The sequence below is a fragment of the Rhinopithecus bieti genome, unplaced genomic scaffold (genome assembly GCF_001698545.2).
Source record: "Rhinopithecus bieti isolate Rb0 unplaced genomic scaffold, ASM169854v2 scaffold_62795, whole genome shotgun sequence".
Classification (NCBI taxonomy): domain Eukaryota; kingdom Metazoa; phylum Chordata; class Mammalia; order Primates; family Cercopithecidae; genus Rhinopithecus; species Rhinopithecus bieti.
Window position 1 is genome coordinate 458,596 of NW_016824245.1, and position 21,098 is coordinate 479,693.

The 21,098-nt window shown below is 41.2% G+C and overlaps 1 protein-coding gene across 1 annotated transcript in view; it reads left to right on the top strand.

The window, feature by feature from the left end:
- Positions 1-21,098, top strand: part of MBOAT1 (membrane bound glycerophospholipid O-acyltransferase 1) — a 116,266-nt gene that overhangs the window by 84,596 nt on the left and 10,572 nt on the right. The window contains exons 5-11 of the mRNA XM_017862204.1: positions 1,352-1,407; positions 3,829-3,883; positions 5,863-6,046; positions 7,963-8,155; positions 14,033-14,136; positions 17,262-17,326; positions 19,719-19,851. Coding sequence (XP_017717693.1) covers positions 1,352-1,407; positions 3,829-3,883; positions 5,863-6,046; positions 7,963-8,155; positions 14,033-14,136; positions 17,262-17,326; positions 19,719-19,851 — 790 coding nt within the window. The remainder of the gene's footprint in view (positions 1-1,351; positions 1,408-3,828; positions 3,884-5,862; positions 6,047-7,962; positions 8,156-14,032; positions 14,137-17,261; positions 17,327-19,718; positions 19,852-21,098) is intronic.

Consider the following 21,098-nt stretch of genomic DNA (forward strand, 5'->3'; position numbering starts at 1 on the left):
AAAAAAAAAAAAAAAAAAAAAAGACTCTTCTTCCCCTCATTAAGATATCTTGGCAGCCTTGTTGACATAGATGCCACTTCTCAGGCAAGTTTTTATTTGATGGCTTTTTCCAAATTAAAGTTGGTGTTATTGTTGGTCAATAAATGGTTTATTTACAGGCAGCTGCATTTTACAAATGTGTCTTCTACTTCATGTGTATGGGAAAAATTGCCTTTTATAGAACAAGGCATAGTAGAACACTTTTAGATGAAGGAGCCTGTGTATCTGTCTATCCAGGTGGCATCAGTGCACTGGATTAGGTATCTTCCAAACAAGCTCTTCTCACATTTTAATGAGTGAATTCCCTGGCAATCTTGTTAAAATGCAGATTCTCAGGTGGGCATGGTTGCTCACACCTGTAATCCCAGCGCTTTCGGAGGCTCATATGGGAAGATCACTTGAGCTCGCATTGGAGACCAGCCTGGGCAACACAGTAAGACCCAGTCTCTACAAAAATTACAAAAATTAGCCGGGTGCGATGGTACATAACTGTAATCCTAACTATTTGGGAGGCTGAGGTGGGAGGATTGCTTGAGCCCAGGAGGTTGAGGCCACAGTGAGCCATGTTTATGTCACTGTCCTCCCCGCTGGGCAACAGAGTTTAAAAAAAAAATCAGATTCTCATTTTCTAGGTCTGGAATGGAGTTCGCATTTCCAGCTAGCTCTTGGGCATGCTGATGGTGCTGGTCCAGGGGCCACACCTAGTAACGGCACAAGAGTGTCTAATGTGAGCTTGTTATTCACTGTTGTTATATCTACCTATGTAAAGTGATTTCGAAGGGAAATAAAAATGGTTTATTTCAAATTCATTATTTTGTATTTTATTTAATAAACTTCGAGATGAAAAAAACCACCATCCAGAGAAATAGAATAAAAGTTTCTTTCCAATGGCTGTATTAGTCCGTTCTCATACTGCTAATAAGACATAACCAAGACTGGGTAATTTATAAAGAAAGAGATTTAATGGAATCACAGTTCCTCATGGCTGGGGAGGCTCAGGAAACTTACAATCATGGCGGAAGGAGACGCAAACATGGCTTTCTTCACATGGCAGCAGCAAGGAGAACTGCAGAGTGTAGGGAGAAGGGGAAGCCCCTTATAAAACCATCAGGTCTTGTGAGAACTCACTCAGTATCATGAGAACAGCATGGAGGTAACTGCTCCCATCATTCAATGACCTCCTACTGGGCCCCTCCCACAACACGTGAGAATTATGGGAACTACAATTCAAGATGAGATTTGGGTGGGAGCACAGCCAGAGCACATCAATGGCCTTCTTGCCAATCTTGATTATTTTCTATCTTCCTTCCAGGCCTCTGATGATTGTCACGCAGAAGATCACAACCTTGGCATTCCAAGTTCATGATGGTGAGAATAGCAACCCTCCTTTTCGTTCTCAGAGTGAGCCTGACATGCAGAGCTCATCTTTTTATACTGTGTACACAGTCCAAAGTTTGGACAAATGCTGGCAGATCTTGCTTTATCTTGTTCAAAATTTCCAGGTCTCGTCAATCATAGCCTTTCACTTTTCCAGCCATGATTCACCATTTTCCTGCGGAATCGGCAGTCTAGATTTGCTGACGTATTTGTACTGAGAACTCTGTGTTTTCTGTTTATCCTTACAGTGTTTTAAATTTAAGTTAATTTGTGATACTCTCTGCCCTTTGTTTTCAAATCTGTTGAAAAGAAGTGACATCCTTTTTGCTTTGGTTTAATCTCTGAGAAGCTCACAAGCTAATGAAAGATTAAATAGTATTGGCTGGTTAATCATTTTAAATGCTAGGTTGTTTTGTTTTGTTTTGTTTTCATTTGTTTGTTTGGCTTGGAAAATTATCTAATGATAATTCCCTATAAAAAGCTGGGAAAAGGGCCAGGCACGGTGGCTCACGCCTGTAATCCCAACACTTTGAGAGGCCGAGGTGGGTGGATCACGAGGTCAGGAGTTTGAGACAAGCCTGACCAACGTGATGAAACCCTGTCTCTACTAAAAATACAAAAATTAGTCGGGCGTGGTGGCATGTGCCACCCACATGTAATCCCAGCTACTTAGGAGGCTGAGGCAGGAGAATCACTTGAACCAAGGAAGCAGAGGTTGCAGTGAGCCGAGATCGCGCCACTGCACTCCAGCCTGGGTGACAGAGCGAGACTCCGTAACAACAACAACAACAGTAGCAACGACAACAACAACAAAGCTGGGAAAAGGAAGAATCTTCTGTTTGTATAAAGCTGAACATTTTCTTCACTCAGGCACTGCCTAAAAATGGCCAGAAAGTATGATTTACATTGTTCAGACTGGGTTCCAAGAAAGGGAGGAAGATTATTTCAGCTGGGTAGAAGATTTCAATATGGGCTTTAGAGAGGCCAGGAACAATTAGTAAAAGTATATTCTGTGGCTTGGTACTGCTCTAACAAGCACTTTTTGACTGTTAACATTGTTTTTTTATATGTTGACAGGTTGAAATTTATCTCTGACAGCTAGTTTCCTTATTTTTCCTTAAAGCCTGTGAACTGATTTAATTTCATTTGACCTAGTGTATTCCTAGTTCATACTTGGTGATTTAGTCATTCTGTAGAGAACCGGGTAGTTTTATACCAAGGATGGAGTCTTTCTAGGGTAAACAACCGTCCTGGTTTGCCCAGTACTAAAAGGTTTCAGAAGATGTGACTTTCAGTGCCAGAATCAGAGAGTCCTGAGCAAAGCAGGGTGAGTTAGTCACTCTCTTTGTAGTTGGAAAGTCCCCTTGGTAGCGGTTATAGACAGTAGCAACTGAAATCAATAGCTAAAATCAGTTTAATTTCTAGGATTGCCAGAGATTACTATTTGATGAGATCTTATAAAATGAGTTTTAAAACACTGCTTCTTTTTTCTTTTAAGCAGCCTTGTTGCCTAAATTTACTTTTAAAGCATTCTCAGTTTACCATATTTCCTGGAACATCCCTTAAATGCAGCAAAATGTTTACTTGCCTTTTTTTTTTTTTTTTTTTTTTTTTTTTTTTTTTTTTTCTGGTGTGTGGGAGGAACAAGTAAATTCCAGAAATACTCTACCTCCTCTTAGGCATGGTTTTGAATTGCCTTCATGGTTGGTGACCTTACTCAGCCTTAGCTGAATATACAGTTTTACAGTTGACATATTGCTTTTAAGATTCAGTTTCTTTGACTCTACGTTAATGTGTATATTTCACAGAAAGCACAGATGTGACTTGGTTGGGAGTTTTTCTGATACAAACAAATGATAAAAAGAAGAAAACGTTGATAATTCCTTTGTAATTTTCTCACTCAAGATTACATTCCCCCCCACCCACTTTTTTTGGAAGAGGAAAGTCTCCTGTTTCTTTTTCCATTATGTCCCACAGCCAAGCTCTCAGCTTGTAGTAGGTGTCTGCACCTAGTGCCACCAGGGAGGTATTTAAGCTGTGGCAGCCTGTTAAAGGCAAGATGCTCTCTCTGATGTATCAGGGAAGACATATATAAAGTGGAAAGGAACTCCCAGATGTACCAGATGGGGAGGGTTCTCTGGGTCCATGTCATACTGTGAGGATTAAGTAGGAGAAAACTTTGAATCTTTGCCTCTCCATATGAACCTACAGAGACTTTGCTTCTCACACATGTACTTATGGGTAGCTCTTTTGGTCCAGGGCATTAAAAACAAAAAAGAAAACAGAAACTCTTTATGATTTATAAAGCAAACAAAGATTACCTGGTTCAAATGACTTTGATAAGAGCCTTTTATAATTTGTCATCTAATTCACTTCAAACATCTTATTTCTAATTTTTTTTCTTTTTCATAGGATTAGGTCGAAGAGCTGAAGACCTTTCTGCTGAACAACATCGACTTGCTATCAAGTAAGTGAAGTGTAACGATATATTAACGAGCCCTTTGCATATCAGTATCTAGAGATTTTCCTCATTTAAAAAATATCTGCACATTAATTCTGTTATATGGATATAATATCGTTTATTTTATGAATCTGCTATTGATGCACATGTGCATTGTTACCAGTCTTTGACTTTTACAAATGATTAAGTGATGAATAACCTTGTATTAGGTCATTTTGAAATGTGTTAGGGTAGAACTGGAGCATAGAGTCTCAGAAGTAGAATCTGTTAGGTCAAAGAGTAAATAGAACTGTACCTCTGCAAGGCTCTCCTTCCCTGGGGTTGTTATGTTTCCTCCGGAAGTATTCTTATTGGGCATGTGTCTTGGGGGTCCTAAAGAATAGTGAATGATCAGTGTCAGTATGATTAAATGCCACTGTGAAAAAAGATAGGAAGTAGGCAGGAGAGGTGAGTATAGCTGAGTTAAATACAGGAGGAGGGCTACAGGTGGCTTTGCCAGTGTTGATGTGAAGTAGGAAGGGGGAGTGTCGGAGAAGAAGTGGGAGGGAAGGGAATAACTTTGATCTGAGAATAAAGATGGCATGTGGGGTAGCACATCGGGTGCAGCCATGGTGGAGGGGCGGGGGGTTCCTGCTAGACAGAATTAGGGACAACTTGCAGAAGTGAGGAAGGTCCCAGGTGGTAGAGGAGGTTGACTTCTTCATTCCTGCATTAAGGAATTGGGACTTGGAAGCAGTGGAGCACTCTTGAAAGATTCTAATGAATCAGCCCTTTCCTAAGCGCAGTGGGGGTGTAAATGCTACAGGGCTTTGGGATCAGTTTAGTGGAAGGCAGTTTTTCCACTGACCCAGGGTTGCAGGTGGTGGTGGGGGGGATGGTTTCAGGAGGGCCTTACATTTATTGTGCACTTTATATTGTTATTACATTGCGATATATAATGAAATAATTATACAACTCACCATAATGTAGAATCCGCGGGATCCCTGAGCTTGTTTCCTGCAACGAGGTGGTCCCATCTGGGGGTGATGGGGGACAGTGACAGATCGTCAGGCATTAGATTCTCATAAGGAGTGGCAGCCTACATACCTGGCATGCACGGTTCACCATAGGGTTCGCACTCCTATGAGAATCTAATGCCACTGCTGATCTGACATTAGGTGGAGCTCAGGCGGTAATGATGGGGAGAGGCTGGAAATACAGATGAAGCTTCGTTTGCTCACATGCCACTCACCTGCTGCTGTTGGCCCAGTTCCTAACAGGCCACAAACCAATACCAGTCTGAGCCTCAGGGGTTGGGGCCCCTGCTATAGGGGACAATTCCAGTGACTGGTTAGCAATGGCATTTCAGGGAGCCTTTATTCTATCTTGCTAGAACAGGCCTTCCAAAATGCCATTAAAGCACCACACAGAACTGTTCTCTACAGACTTTTTTCCTGCCACTACCCTGGTCTGTTGCTCAGGAACTCAGGCCTGGTTGCCAAAGCAGACAACAGGCTGCTACTGCGGTTCTTCTGTGTGGCCTCTTCCAGTGGAAACTGGTTCCACCCATCATTTGTTTAGTATTTATGTTGGCATTCGGGAGGGAGTTTTCCCATTTGGAAGCATCTCGATCAGCTAACATTAGGTCAGGCTCCACCCTGCTTTATGTTTTTTACCTTCGTTTTGTCCTATAGACAGGGGAGGTTGATGAGAAAAGGACATTGCCCAGCCTGAGTTGCACTTACCCTCGCCCAGCTCTGAGTGCCTACAGCTGTGTCCGGCCAGCAGAGGGCGGCATGGAGCTCTGCGCTTGCTGTGAGCCACCTGCTTCTTTAACCTTTCCTTTCCACAAGATTTCTCCTCGGCCGACTTTATAGAAACAAAACAAGGAAAGGTCATGTCATATATCGAATCTACAGAGATAACGTTTGTGTTTGCTTATTTATAGATTCTGAAGAAAAAGCAAAGACCGAAGACTTTTCAATTTATTTACTTTATTTTCACAGAGTGAAACCCTCTTTTCTGGAATACTTAAGTTACCTTCTCAATTTCATGAGTGTCATAGCTGGTCCTTGTAACAATTTCAAGGACTACGTAGCCTTCATTGAGGGGAAGCATATACACATGAAGTTGCTGGAGGTGAACCGGAAACAAAAAGGTTTCCACAGTTTGCCAGAACCTTCTCCCACAGTAAGTTTTTAGTGTCTAGAGAATAGGGTTTTGCTGCCAGGATTGACTCTGTCTAATAATGGTTCTAATTAAGAAGCGAAACAGTTTACCAGAAAGCTTGGCCAATAACTTTTCTCATTTATTTAAAATACCAGTGTAGTTACTTATTTGCAGCAGTTCTATGTTGGAGCAATGGGTGTTTATTTTACTGAGAAGTTCATCGGCTAGGAAAATGAAAGCAATAAGTTCATCAGTCAATATTTAGTGCATACAATATGCCCAGCACTGTGGAGTTAACATGTTTGAATACTATGGGTGTTTTGCCTTTATGAGTTGAAATTCAAGTATAGCCAAAAGATAATATGTCATAAAAGGTGGAGGGGACCACGGAACTGGAATCAATGTGTTTTTCTTGTAGAGTCCACTTATTGCAAGAGAAACCAGTTTTACCTTGGCATGCCCAAAGCTTGCTTATATTGACCTTGAGAGAATTTAAGTTGACTTTTTGAAATAATATTTTAAAATTTAACCTGAGTTTTATCCATCTCAAATTAGTCAATATTAGGATAACTCACTGAACTTTACAAATATGCTGAATTTATTCAGATCAAGTATCCTTTATTTAAGGGACATTTGTAATTAATGAAAGGAGTGGTGAAAATTGGGAAAGGAAGGAAATGAGGATAATTTGAGTTAAATATTTTGAAAGTGCTGAAGCCTTGGCAAAGAATATGAGTTAAGTATTTTAAAATGTAAGGGATTTATTAATTAGGTATGAGTTTTTAGAGATTTTTGACATCATTCAGTTCTTAGCACTTACGACTGGTCAAGTATCTCAAGTTCATCTGCTTTACCAAAACGATCTAGGAGTGAAGTCACCATGGCTGTGAGAGACACCAAAGTGACCGTGTTTCTAGAAGTATCTGTCACCTTAGTGTTTTCATGCTTCTTGTGCTTTTATTTATAAAATTATGTCATCAGAGAGTCTTTCTGCCACTCTCCAAGGAAACACTTGCATTTCTGTGCACACATAAGGTGAAGTGGTGAGGTTGCGTTTTAGTTCAAGACATACAGCTGGGAAAGGGCTGGGATCCATGTGCGGTGCCTATCAGTGGTATAGCTGTAATTGTGGCTGGGCATGCTAAGCACTTAACTGGGATCCAGGCACTGTTCACAGGACCTTGCAAACACTCAGTCACTTAAACCCCAAGGTGCCCTCTGAGGGAGGTGCTATTGCTATGCCCATATTACCAATAAAAGTCTTTTTTTTTTTTTTCTTATGAGGTTGGAGACTAGAGTTCTGTTGAATGTTGAAGGACTTTCCCTGAAATGTCAGGAAAACTGGGCAAAGTCACTCTGTCCAGACGAATTTAAAAAGTCAGCACACAATTAACCCCAGAGTAGGCTACATCTAAACCATCCTGGAAGGCTGTCTAGAGCTCCCCATTATCTGCCTATGTCCTGGCTGGCCCAGGTATTCAATTACTTGCTCAGAATCCTTCATACCTGAGCCTCTGTCTTCTCTGCTGGTGACTCAAGGACATTTCCTGGGCTCTGCTGGTCACAGGAATAGAAGGCAAAAGTGCAAATGTTTTTCATTTTTCTTGATGGAAACTTGCCATCCTGTTATCCATTCTCTTGTGTTTTGGATAATATAAGTACTTGCATTTTGTTCGTTGAGTATGCTGATGGAGATTTTCTTCCAGTCTAGATACATTCAACCCTCAAGTGTCAGAGGCATGTTCTGTATCTAAATATAGTACCTAATCTCCATGGTCAGATTTGTCTCATGAGAAAGAATGCCTGTGGCCACTCCTTCTGGGGAATAATGCCAAGCAGCTGTTGGAGCAATGTTGTCCTTAGCAGGCCCATGCCAAAGCTGTTTTCTTCACACCTGAGCCTTCTGCATGGTGACACTGATTTTTTCCCATTTTCAGGGAGCTGTGATACACAAGTTGGGCATCACCTTGGTGTCTCTCCTTTTGTTTTTGACGCTCACAAAGACCTTTCCCGTCACCTGCCTTGTGGATGACTGGTTTGTCCATAAAGCAAGCTTTCCAGCTCGACTCTGCTACTTATATGTTGTCATGCAAGCCTCAAAGCCCAAGTATTACTTTGCATGGACTTTAGGTAAGTTTGATGGAGTAGCTGCAAATGAATGAGGGAAAAATGCTACTCCTTGGATGGCTTAGCCAGAACGACATTTTGGATCAGTTAATCAAAGAAGCTCACCACGTAATGGGAGGCAGTTGAGCCAGGGTCAGTTTTAACATTCCAACATAGCACTCCTCTCTCCCACCCTCCATAAACTCAGTTCTCCACGACAAGGAGAAAAACATCCTGGCCGTTGTTTAGACCCAATGTTATTAACAGATGTCAAAACTTGGAAGCTTCTCCTTTTACCAATCAAAGCTGGCCATGTAAAGCAGTGGAAAGTTGAGGGGAAATTCTGGAATGATCTGGTTTTCTTGTAATTTTTCTGGGTTTTATATAATACAGGATGCACCTTGAATTAATCTGACCAACACACATGCTAATTTAGGTTACACTTCTTTAAGGAACTGTTGGTTAGGTTTTTATGTCTTAGAAAGAAGCTGACTTCAAGTGATTTTTTGTTTTTAGGTAGAAAGTTCAACTTCATTTGGTTTTATCACATTTTTTTTTTCCTGTGGGATAACTTGGTTCATATTAAGCTTTTATCTCTTTCCTTTCAAACAATTTTAGACTGCAGTTGCATAAAGCTTTGCTAACATGAGCTATAAACCTGTCAGTGTACTTAGAGACTGGGAAAGGGTGTTGATGAAACATGGAAGCCCTGTCTGTATCACACTGGAACGCTTTCAGGGATGGGAGTTGGACATCTTAGCTGCAGGTGACCTGCATTTGATATCAGAGAGCAGTGACTTGGCTTATTAAATAAAATAGATTATTAAACTTGATTTCCGAGGGTTCAGCCCACATCTCACGAATGAGGGAGTAGCACTTAATTGCTTGAGTTCCTCTTCCCTCTCAGTTCATCCTTCAAGTTTTAAGTTTCAATTAAAGTTTGCAGGTACCAAATTACTTTTTTAAAAAATTATTATTTTTTGGCTGGGTGTAATGGCTCATTACTATTATCCCAGCACTTTGGGAGGCTGAGGCTGGCAAATCACTTCAGGCCAGGAGTTCAAGACCAGCCTGCCCAACATGGCAAAACCCCGTCTCTATCAAAAATACAAAAAATTAGTGGAATAATCCCAGGTACTATAATCTCAGCTACTCAGGAGGCTGAGGCATGAGAATAGCTTGAATCGGGGAGGTGGAGGTTGCTATAAGCCAAGATCACGCCACCGAACTCCAGCCTGGGTGATGGAGCAAGACTCTGACTCAAAAAAAAAATTTTTTTTTTCATTGTGGCAAAATACATGTAAAATTTACCATTTTAATCATTTTTGAGGGTACACTTCAGTGATATGAAGCTCATTCACAATACTATGCCACTATCACCACCGTCTATCTCTAGATCTTTTTCATCACCCCAACAGAAACTCTGTACCCAGTAAAAGTAACTCCCTATTCCTTCCTCCCCAGTCCAAATTATTTTAAGGGCCAAAATGTTCCTGCGTAAGTTCAGTCCAATGCTGTATTTATGTAACATTTGGCCGGAGAGATCTGACTTAGAGCTTTTGTAAAATTTACAATGAGGGAAATTTTGTTTGTGTATACTTTCCATTTAATTCAAGGAGTTTCTGTTGAGTACCAGATTCTGTGCTAGGAGGAATCGAAAGGTAGGACATTGACTCTCCCTCAGGATTGTTGCATGGTTGGGAACACAGACATACAACTACCAGGCAATACTCTTCAAGCGCCGTCCCAGTGGGAGGAATAAAGAGAAAAGGATGAATACAGACTAGTCACTGGGGAAGGTTCAGTAGTCTTTTATCTTATTTCTTGTTCTGCAGTTACAAAGGATGACTTCTGTAGTAGGTAGGCCTCCGACCTGCTACGGTTGGAATCCTACTTAGAACATTGAGCTTATTTTTTCTATGTTAATTTTTTTTTTTTTTTTTTTTTTTTTTTTTTTTTTTGAGATGGAGTTTCGCTCTTGTCACCCAGGCTGGAGTGCAATGGTGCGGTCTCAGCTCACGCAACCTCCACCTCCCGGGTTTCAAGCGATTCTCCTGCCCTCAGCCCTCCCAAGTAGCTGGGATTACAGGTGCCCACCAACCACGCCGGCTGATTTTTGTATTTTAGTAAGATGGGGTTTCACCGGTTTGGCCAGGGCTGGTCTCGGAACTCCTGACCTCAGGTGATTCACCCGCATCAGCCTCCCAAAGTGCTGGGATTACAGGCGTGAGCCACTGTTGCTGGCTAAATAATTAATAGTTTTAATTTCCTCTAATCGGAATGACTGTGTATGTGTGTAGGGGACTGAGAGAGAGAGAGAGAATATATCTAATTCCCTCCTACTATCTTCTGCTGCCTCACCCACCTTCCTTTTCTCTTTTCTCTTCCTATCCTCCCGCTCCCATTTTCTGTATCTCAGAGCTTAAGGGCTGGCTTCTGGACTAAATCAGCTCCTGATCTCAGGAGGAAAGAAAGGCCATTCCTTTCCATAGGGAAAGTCTGAGACAAGGAGGGACCTGGACTGGGAAGTGTCATGGGAACAGGGAGCACCTGCACCTTTCTACCCTTTGGGGAGTTCCCCGGACATCTGGAGTACAGTGGAGAGGTACCCCTTCCTGTGGAGCACTTTCTATGTGGACTAAGCTCTTTTTCTCCCCCCCCCATGCTTCCCTTTTCTTTATTTTTTTTGGGGTAGCTTCAGTAGAAACACTTCATTAATTTGTATGGCCTCAATTTGAAGTTTGTTACAGTTTAGATTGCATGGGCTGGTCGGAAATTAACCTTAGTCTTATTTACGAATAAAGAAGCAATGAATAGTGTATCAGGGAATATTTAAACTGCTTAACCGAATAATTGTTTTCTCCAGCTCTCTTTAAACACCATTTACATATAATTGATGGACTAATTACACATGATTATAAATTTAATCCTTAAAGCTGGCCTCTTGATGAATCTCTGCTGAGCTTCACTGTGTCAGCCTAGCTCTAGATACTGTTTATATTCAAATAATCAAACTATTTCTTTTGGACTTAGTATATGGTCCTGGCTGTTTTCCCCCTACTACTTAGTGCTAGTACTAGTTAGTGAGACGTTAGTCTGGGCTGTTTTCTGAGGACCACATAGTCCAACAGATGGGCATACAAATTAATCTATCTGTAATAATAGATTGGAGACATGCACAGTACAAGTAAAACCACTTTTGGACTGGTGAACTTAGAGTCTGTCACTGCTCTGAGACAAAAACTAGGCTTGGATAAATGACTGTGGGCTCACTAGGTGGAGTGGGGATTCCAACATCGGCTCAGTGTGGTTCTGAGAGTCAGTACTTGGGAACCTTTCACCATTTTCCTCTTTCAGGGTGGCTCTTACCTACTCAGGTTGTGGAATCGAGTTCTAGGATTGAGATTCTGGCATTGTTGACAAACTATATGTTTCTTTGTTTGTTTGTTTGTTTTTGATGGAGTTTTGCTCTTGTCGCCCAGCTGGAGTACAATGGTGTGATCTCGGCTCATTGTAACCTCCGTGTCCTGGGTTCAAGCGATTCTCCTGCCTCAGCCTCCCAGGTAGCTGGGATTACAAGTGTCCGCCACTACACCCAGCTAATTTTTGTATTTTTAGTAGAGATGGGGTTTCACCATGTTGGCCAGGCTGGTCTCGAACTGCTGACCTCAGGTGATCCACCTGCTTCGGCCTCCCAGAGGTTACATGATCTTAAAGGTTACCTAATATCTCTAGCCTCAGTCCCCTTAATAGCGTAATCATAATAATAGGAGCTAACCTTTCTTGAGTGTTAACTTGGGCCAGCACTGAGCTATCTATTGCACACATATTTAATTTTGTTTAATCCTTTCAACAGCCCTTTAAAATGAGTACCATTATTATATCCATTTTATGCTCAAGGGAATAGGTTTCTAGAAGTTAGGTGATTCTTCTCCCAGGCCCATGTATGTAGTATGCTGCCAAGTGGAGGTAGAAACTTGTCCAATTTCCCCCTGGAGCCCATTCTTAACCTTCTGTCTCAATACTGTTATGAAGATTAAATGAGGAACTGCCTGTAAATTATTATATAGAGTCCTGGAAAGATAATAAGAACTGAAAACACACACACACACAGAGAGAGAGAGAGAGAGAAAGAGAGAGAGAGAGAGAGAGAAAAGATAGTTTCATTATTCTCTTCTCTTAGGTCTAACCAGCTGTGCCAGAAATGAGGCTGGAGATGGAAGAAGGAATTTAGAAGTGGTTATACTGGTCCCAGTGACGGTCAGCCTGGCTCTGGTTTTAGTTCTCAACACAGACCTCAAGGCCCTTAGTGTCGTTGATCTCTGTCACTCACGAATTAGTTCCCACACGTTTAAAACCATCAGTTTCTTACAGGCACACCCTCACTTTGTTTGTCTTTTTTTCTCCACTGGGTTCCTATCCAGTTGGCGAGGGGAGAATCACATAGAAGCACTTGGTCTCTTTCATGCTTCCTTCTAAAAGAAACCAGATCATCTTACAGTGAAGCCAAGTATAAGAGAAGCAGTGTTAAATCATCATCTCTGCCAACCTGACTTAGGACAGGTTGTTTTTCTTTAAGGCAGCTCTTCAGAAGGCCATCTAGAGTTGGACTTTTATAGAAAAAGAAAGATTTCTCTAAGATCTCCGGATCTAAGATTTCACAGCGCTGGCCAGGCGCAGTGGCTTATGCCTGTAATCCCAGCACTTTGGGAGGCCGAGACGGGCGGATCACGAGGTCAGGAGATCGAGACCATCCTGGCTAACACGGTGAAACCCCGTCTCTACTAAAAATACAAAAAATTAGCTGGGTGCGGTGGCAGGCACCTGTAGTCCCAGCTACATGGGAGGCTGAAGCAGGAGAATGAAGTGAACCTGGGAGGCAGAGCTTGCAGTGAGCCAAGATCGCGCCACCGCACCCCAGCCTGGGTGGCAGAGCGAGACTCTGTCTCAAAAAAAAAAAAAAAAAAAAAGATTTCATAGTGCTATCTCTTAATTATTTTGATTAGTTCATTTTAGTTTTTTCTTAGAAAATATTCTAACAGATTTTTAAATAAGCAGAAAGAGACAATTAGCCTCTTGGTCATCATAATAAAAGTGTGTTGAGTTCATTAAGGAACTTAATGGAGATGAAATATTTCCAGCAGGAGGACATTTTCTCTTATAGTTCAGTGACGTAAGATAAAGATGGAAACAGGAGCTTTTAAAGGGACTTTATGGGTGGCTGGCTTGGATGATTTTGTCCACACGTGGCCTCCATTGCAGCTGGCCCCAGAGTCACACCTCTAGCTCTGTCCTTTGTCTTGGGACCTAAACTTTTTTTAACCCCATCTCGTCAGCTCCAACAGATACACTACCGACCGGTCATGCTTAACATATCCAAAAGGAGCTCCAATCGCTCTTGCGGAGCTGCTTCTCCTCCTGATTTAGCACTGCCTCTTAGGTAATGCCCTGCTGTCTTTAATGACAGCTCTGAGACTTCTTCTGGGTCCCCTGTTTCTTCTGGTCTTTGTATTTGAACTCAGATCTATTTTTACCTCCTTTCTTTTCTCCCCTCCTGTCAAGTTGGTCACTAAATTCTCCTGTTTACTTATTCATTTTGGTTATTCGTTTCTTGTTTATTCTCATTTTTGCATTCTACGGACATCTAGCTTCTTTCCTCTTACCTTAGCAGGTGTTCCCTAAATGCAAGGGAATGAATGCCTAAAAATCAAGGTTACCAAACAGCCAGTACATATTTTTCTGCTTCAGAATGTTAGCAGATCCTTTATATTTTGGGGTTCCTTTTCCAAGGACACTACTGTATGTTTCTCCATCTTGAAGCTAGACAGATATTTAGTGTCTTTTAAAAGCAACAATGTGACTTTTGTTCCATATCCTAATGTGTTACTTTAAAAACCATAGCTGATGCAGTGAATAATGCAGCTGGCTTTGGGTTCAGCGGAGTGGATAAGAATGGGAATTTCTGTTGGGATCTGCTTTCGAACCTGAACATCTGGAAAATTGAGGTGAGTGTATGATGCTTTTAAGTCCAACTTCCATAGTGAAGAAAGCAAATGGTTTGCTTTGAGTGTGATATCCCCAGAATGCTTCATCCATGTGTCTGAAGAAAAGCTGCTCTCAGGGGATTGCCAGGCTCAGCAGCCTCCTGGACATTTTGAATCTCAGAATTGTTTTTTTCTGTCTCTTTTTTTTTTTTTTTTTTTTTTTTTTTTTTTTTTTTAAGATATCTACTTTCTTGACAGTTTTAGTGGTTCAAGGGAGAATGACACAAAACATCTGAAAAGAGCCAGGAAAATCTTTTGGTTGTTTATATTCCTGTTCTTTCAACTAGAAGGTCCCAATGTGTGATCTCTTTCTCTTCTCTTTCTACCTATTTCAGTGATGCATGCAGACTGGAAGCTCCTGTATTTTGATTTTAATATTGCAAACGTTCTGTGTAGTTCCTTTGGAGGCATTTATAATGCATTCACTTTTAAGAAGAATTGTCATAATGTACAACTTTTAGGCCACTAGAATAGTGTGGTTTTTCTCTCTGTCTTCATTCTTGCACCACAATTTTTGGTCTGCTGGCGTTATCAGAGGTGGTCTCCTTGGGGCCACATCACCCTGGGTTTTCTTTGCATTGCTAGCTCTTGGAGTACACAGGAATGCCAAGTCTCAGACCCTTTCCCCCTTTTAGCTGAATGGGAGGAGGGGCGTGATTCTCAACATGCAGAAGCGTTGGGTTCCTAGCCAGCTGACTCATATTTGCTGTTGGTTTTGGTTTTCCACCTGCCACAGGGCAGACAGAGCCCACTGGAGAGTTTGGTCAGGAGGGATTGTGTGTATAGAGCAAGAAGCCAGAGATAGATGGAAACTGACCACCTGCCACCCACATTGGGTGGAAAGTAGGCCAGAAGGAGGCATGGGGGAAACCCCCAACATCTTTTGCCTGAGGCTTTTTGCATGTGGATGGCCTCTAGAGGGAAAGTGATCTGCATTTTAACTACAAAACATGGTGGAATTTATAGGGAGGATTATATTTTACTTTTCTTTTCTTTTTTTTTTTTTTAGCATTGAGGCAGCGCTACTGCAAAAGGCAGGCAAGCAGAAAGAAATAGAAGCATGCCACTGTTATCTAAGTAAATTACATCATATGTTCAACTTAAACTCATCATGCTATTTGGTTACTCAGGGCAATCAGATTCAACAGATATTAATTGAGGGCCCACTGTGGGCAAAACATTTATTTTTGTATAGTCCTAGAGGATCTGGGGTCTCCTGTGGGTGGAAAGCCTTGGCAGATGCTGAAAGGGCATGGCCAAGGTCCAGCGTCAGTTCTGAATGAACAAAGAATGCTTTTACTATCGGTCGCTGCATGTGAGGCAAGAAGCAGTCCCCAGTCACGATGGGCCACAATGTAAGTGGACAAGGTCCAGCTTTCAGAATGACCTATCTCAGTTTTGGAAAAGCAGTATAGGTGATCCGTAAGCTTCTCTTTTTTACATAGATGATGTCAGAGAGAGTTCAAGTGTGTTACGACTTTCCCCTTTTTCTCACTAAGATTCTTCTCTTCCTCAAAACTCATGGGCTGGCTGCCTTAGAGTTTTGTTGGGTAAATGTCCTTTAGGGTGGTCCCCCTTGACCTTCGGCTGCCTACTAGTCCCCCTAGCTATGTGCCAAAAAAACAGAATCCTTCCACGGTGGACATGTCTTCAGGGTAAAGGGCTAAGTCATTAAGTATGTATTTCTTGTAAAAGAAAACCAGAAGGAGAAAGTTTACATTGTCATCATACATTTGATATAGAATAAGGAGGTAAAGAAAAACAAGGAAGTCTGATTAGTTAAGACACTCCAAGGCTGGGCTTATAGTATTTTATTAGCCATAGAAGAAATAGATAAATAAAACTCCTTGAGGTTTTGAAATAAAAACTCACAATAAAAAGATCTATTTTCCATCTATCTTCATTCCTCCCTCTTTTCTCTCCCTTCCTTCTGTCCCTTACAGACATACCACATTAGGCCAATGTATGGCCTATACATGATTTTCTTATGGTTGAAAACACTTCAGAAAAAAGTGGCACTTAGACTTTCTACCTTCTTTAGGAATTCTGATCCTGGTATGTTTGCATCATGCTTTTTATTTAATTTAATTAATTAATTTATTTATTTTTGAGATGGAATCTTGCTCTGTCGCCCAGGCTGGAGTGCAGTGGTGCGATCTCATCTCACTGCAACCTCTGCCTCCCAAGTTCAATTAATTCTCTTGCCTCAGTGTTCCGAGTAGTTGGGGTTACGGGTGCCCGCCACCATGCCCAGCTAATTTTTGTATTTGTAGTAGAGATGGGGTTTTGCCATGTTGGCCAGGCTGGTCTTGAACTCCTGACCACAGGGGATCCGCCCACCTCGGCTTCCCAAAGTGCTGGGATTACAGGCATGAGCCACCACGCCCAGCTGCATCATGCTTTTTATCACTAGACTTGGATAAGACCTTTTTTTTTGGTTTTTTCTAAAGAGAAAACCCAGGTAATGATTATCGTGGGGATGTCCCTTCTCAGTAGTTGATTTGCTTGCGTCACTGCCAGTTGGGTGATATTTATTTCCTTTCCTGTATTGTGATCCCTTCATGCATAAAATCTCTTAGTATTCCAGAAACAATTGGAAACGTTGGAACCTGAGTAGCTATCTATAGCGTTAACTGCATAAGACTGACCTAGTTTTAGAGGGCTACACAGTGAAAAGATGACAATTAAATTTAAGCTGTCTCCATAAAGGCACCGAATTCCCATGATTAAACTTTTCCTGGGGCAAATTCCTTTTTAGAATATTTAATTATAAAATTCAGATGGCTTAAAAAATTTTAACCAGAGTGGAAGGGAAACCCACAAAACGTTCCTTCAGTTTTCCTGTAATTTGAAAATACATTTTGAAAAAAAATTGAGATCTTACAAGCCAAGTTTTAGTTGCAAAGTGGATCTTATAAACAGCAGAAAATTGTCCTGTGTAGGCTGGAACAGCTGATTTGCTCTTGACTCTGAGTAGTCACTATTGAAATACCGTATCTAACCTGCTGCCAGGGAAACTGGGGAGAACTTCCCATTACTTGGGGTATTTTTAAAGTTAATGATAGGTGTTATTTTCTTCTTTCCAGACTGCCACAAGTTTCAAAATGTACTTGGAAAACTGGAATATTCAGACAGCTACTTGGCTAAAGCGGTAAGAAAAACAAAAACGACCTCATTACTTAGGGTGCTGGGATATGTTTGGAGGGGAGTCAGTAGATGAACAGTGGGAGTCTGCCTGTGGTAATGTCATCTGACACTCTTGTTTTGTATTAACATCTGTGCCCCGTAAATGAAGAAGTAGAAATACAGTGATTTGAGAAGGTCATAATGTAGCATATTTATTTTATATCCCTGAATGCTGCCATTCCTGTATACCAGGTCCTGGTTTTATCCTCCATCAATCCCATGAGATGTTGTGAGTCATTACCCCCATTTTACAAGTGAGGAAAAGTGAGACCCAGAAAGGTTATGTCATTTGCCCAAAGTCACCCAGCTAAAGGATAGATACAAGTGCAAATGGTCTGCTTTCAAAATTTGATGATTCTTCTTCTTCTTCTTCTTCTTCTTCTTCTTCTTCTTCTTCTTCTTCTTCTTCCTCCTCCTCCTCCTCCTCCTCCTTCTTCTTCTTCTTCTTCCTCTCCTCTTCTTCTTCTCCTTCTCCTTCTTCCTCTTCTTCCTCTTCTTCTTCTTCTTTTTTTTTTTTTGAGAAGGAGTTTCACTCTGTCACTCAAATTAGAGTGCAATGGTGTGCTCTTGGCTCACTGCAACCTCTACCTCCCAGGTTCAAGCGATTCTCCTGCCTCAGCCTCCCGAGTAGCTGGGATTACAGGTGACCACCACCAAGCCTACCAAATTTTTTGTATTTTTAGTAGTGATGAGGTTTCACCATGTGGGCTAGGCTGATCTCAAACTCCTGACCTCAGGTGATCCACTTGCCTCAGCCTCCCAAAGTGCTGGGATTACAGGCGGGAGCCACCGCACCCGGCCCAGAATTAGATTCTTGCCCTCTCTGCTGTGCTGCCTCTTACCTTGAGGGAGAGTCTATTGCTCAGATGTCAAGGAAGGTTAATGCCTGCATCAAATTACTGATGACTGCAGTGTTCAACCCTAGCAGTAAACACTTTATGGTATCCCAGATGTTTATGCTTTTAAAATGTATATTTTTGTTGATATTTCCCTATCCTTTTGTTTTCCTACATGTTCCAAAATTAAAAACGTTATTTACTACAGATATAATAATATGCCGTCCTTGAAGCAGCAAGCTCTGTTACCTAGTGATATGCCTATCATAATTAATACAGGGAGTATGTAAAAATATTAAGCTTTAAAGGAGATTCCACTGTTTTGATAAGCAGCATCTTTCATGGGTCAAAACATTGGGGTAAGAGAAGAGACAGAGTGTGTAGTAATTCCTCCAAAGTGAACTCATGCAGTGTTTTCTGACAATTGATCTGAACATAGTCATCTTGAAATTTTGGCCTCAACATTACTGCTATTAGTTAATTTTGAAAATGATTTTAGCATAAACTTCCATTTCTATATACTGAGTACTCCCAGTGTGCTGCGTCATCCAATGTCCAAATCTGGTCTCAGTCCTCAGTTCAATGTTCTCTCCAAATGCATTGTTTTTCTTCCTATGAAGAGGGAGCCATCATGCTTAGTTAGTGTTTAAATTGGTTGCTGTTGACCACCCATACAGTGCTGTGTTGGTGTTAACTGTTTGAATTTCTATTTTATTTTTTATTTGGGTCCTCTCATTTAGCAAATGAGGTGGTGGCTTCCTTAGAATGCCATTGGCAATTCATAGACTGAGTTTTGGGGGGAAATTCCCTATCACTTTTTTTTTATTCAAATAAACAATCAGAAAGCCAGAAACCTTCAGGGTATTTGCTGACATTTGCTAGATTGTCACAACATCACTCTTTAAGGCAGATTCATGGATTGAAATCTGATAGACACTGGGAGACCTGAAGAGGTCACATAACCGACATACTGATTTTGTAATGGAGTCATTGCCAAGAGATGAACAGGGTGATGGTGCTGATTAGATTAGATGGCGTAGGAGCCTGGTGGGAAAGGTAAATTAGTTTTTACTAAATAAGGATACTCATTTCTAAAGACCCTGATTCCAAAATTGTTACTGATAATGGCACTTACCTAAGCACCCCCAGTAAATGAGGCCGTTGGTGGAGTAAGCATCAGTAAGGCAGGAACTCCTGCTGGGTGGAAAGTGATCACTCAGACCTATAACAGATGTAACAGATGTAGTGTGATGGGTCCAGATCATTTAGTCTATGGAAGTTAAAAATGTATAACATCTCTTCAAAAGGCTGAGCAGTGAATTACCTATCTAGTAATGCTTAAGGAAATCAGGGTAGTCCAGGCTGCTTGGATTGCACTGCAAGTCCCTGAAGACGGTTAGGGAGGCATCCCATCAGTAATGGACCAAATGATTTCTGCATAGTCTTATCCAAGAAACAACAGCTGTAGTTAGAAGTTTCTGGTACGTTTCACCTATGTCTTGTTCCTTCCTGTCTTCGCAGCGTGTGCTATGAACGGGTTCCATGGTACCCCACGGTGCTAACCTTCATCCTGTCCGCTTTGTGGCATGGTGTCTACCCTGGATACTATTTTACCTTCTTAACTGGAATTCTTGTCACATTAGCAGCTAGAGCGGTAAGCATCCTTTAGGCCTAGGGTCTTTCCCCTCAGCAATCTGATGCCTGCATGTTTGTTATCTGTTGGGTCCTAGTAGGGTTGGGGGTGGGATGTGAACATGGGAGCGATGTTTCGAAAAATCAAACAGTATGCAAGAGTCTTCCCATTAGAGAAATACTTGAATATGTAGGAACCTGGAGTCATTACAAAAATGGTTAACCATTTTATGTTCGTAGTTTGTGAAACAAAAGAAATTGTAGGGACAATGTTTAGTACCCTAAGAGATGAAAACATTTTTAATTGTTAAAGTCTGTGAACATATACAGTCTACTAAGTACAGATGATGATGATGATGATTAATTAATGTAGGCACCATAGGACTTCAATTTGCTTATACTTTCCTTAATTTCTCATTTCATTACTCTGAGCCTAGAAATAACTCACAAAGTCTCTTGAGCAGTCAATGAGATAGCGCCCACAGGAAGTGAGTCTGTCGGAGATTAATCTAACCTCATGTGTTCACATGCCCAACGCAGTTAGCTTAGTTTGTGTTCGTGAATTTTGTAAATTTGCTTCTCTAGGTTTTTTCAGGAGCCTGTAGTTTCTCTAGATTGTTTTGCAATTTGCTTGTTGTATAGCACGATAATAAAGAATAAAACTTTCCTCCAAGAAGAAGATGAGCATGCATAGAAGTAATTGTGATTCAGTGCTTTCATTGCCAAATACAGGAGTTTTGTATTTAATTTTATTTTAATCTTTGATTGTGATTGTGGCCTTCCTTATTTCTGATGCCAAGAGTTTTTATTGACATTGTTTGAGCCATATTTTGGATGTGAATTCAGGAGCCCCCACATAGCTATCCACTCACCCTTTAATTCATTTTATCCTGTGAAGGTTTCAGGAGCCCTACTATGTGCTAGTCAGTGATTTAGGTGCTGGGCTACTGCAGTGAACAAGACAAGGGTCCCTCCCCTGAGGATCTCTTGTTTTAGTCAGACACAGGTGTGCTGGAATATATATATATATATATATGAACAAAGTGAATTACTGTTCATGCTGGCTAGTATACTTTTAAAATTAAGTGCATATTATACATATTTGTACATAGAAAACAGGGGAGACATTTTCTTCTCTCCTGTTCATGTAACTATTTAGATTATAAAAGAAAAGAACAAGTGGTCAGGCCAAATTAAGAAATAAAACTCAGAATTCTGTTTGCTAATATATCCAGAGTATTATTCCCTCAGGTGTCTTTTACTCTATGG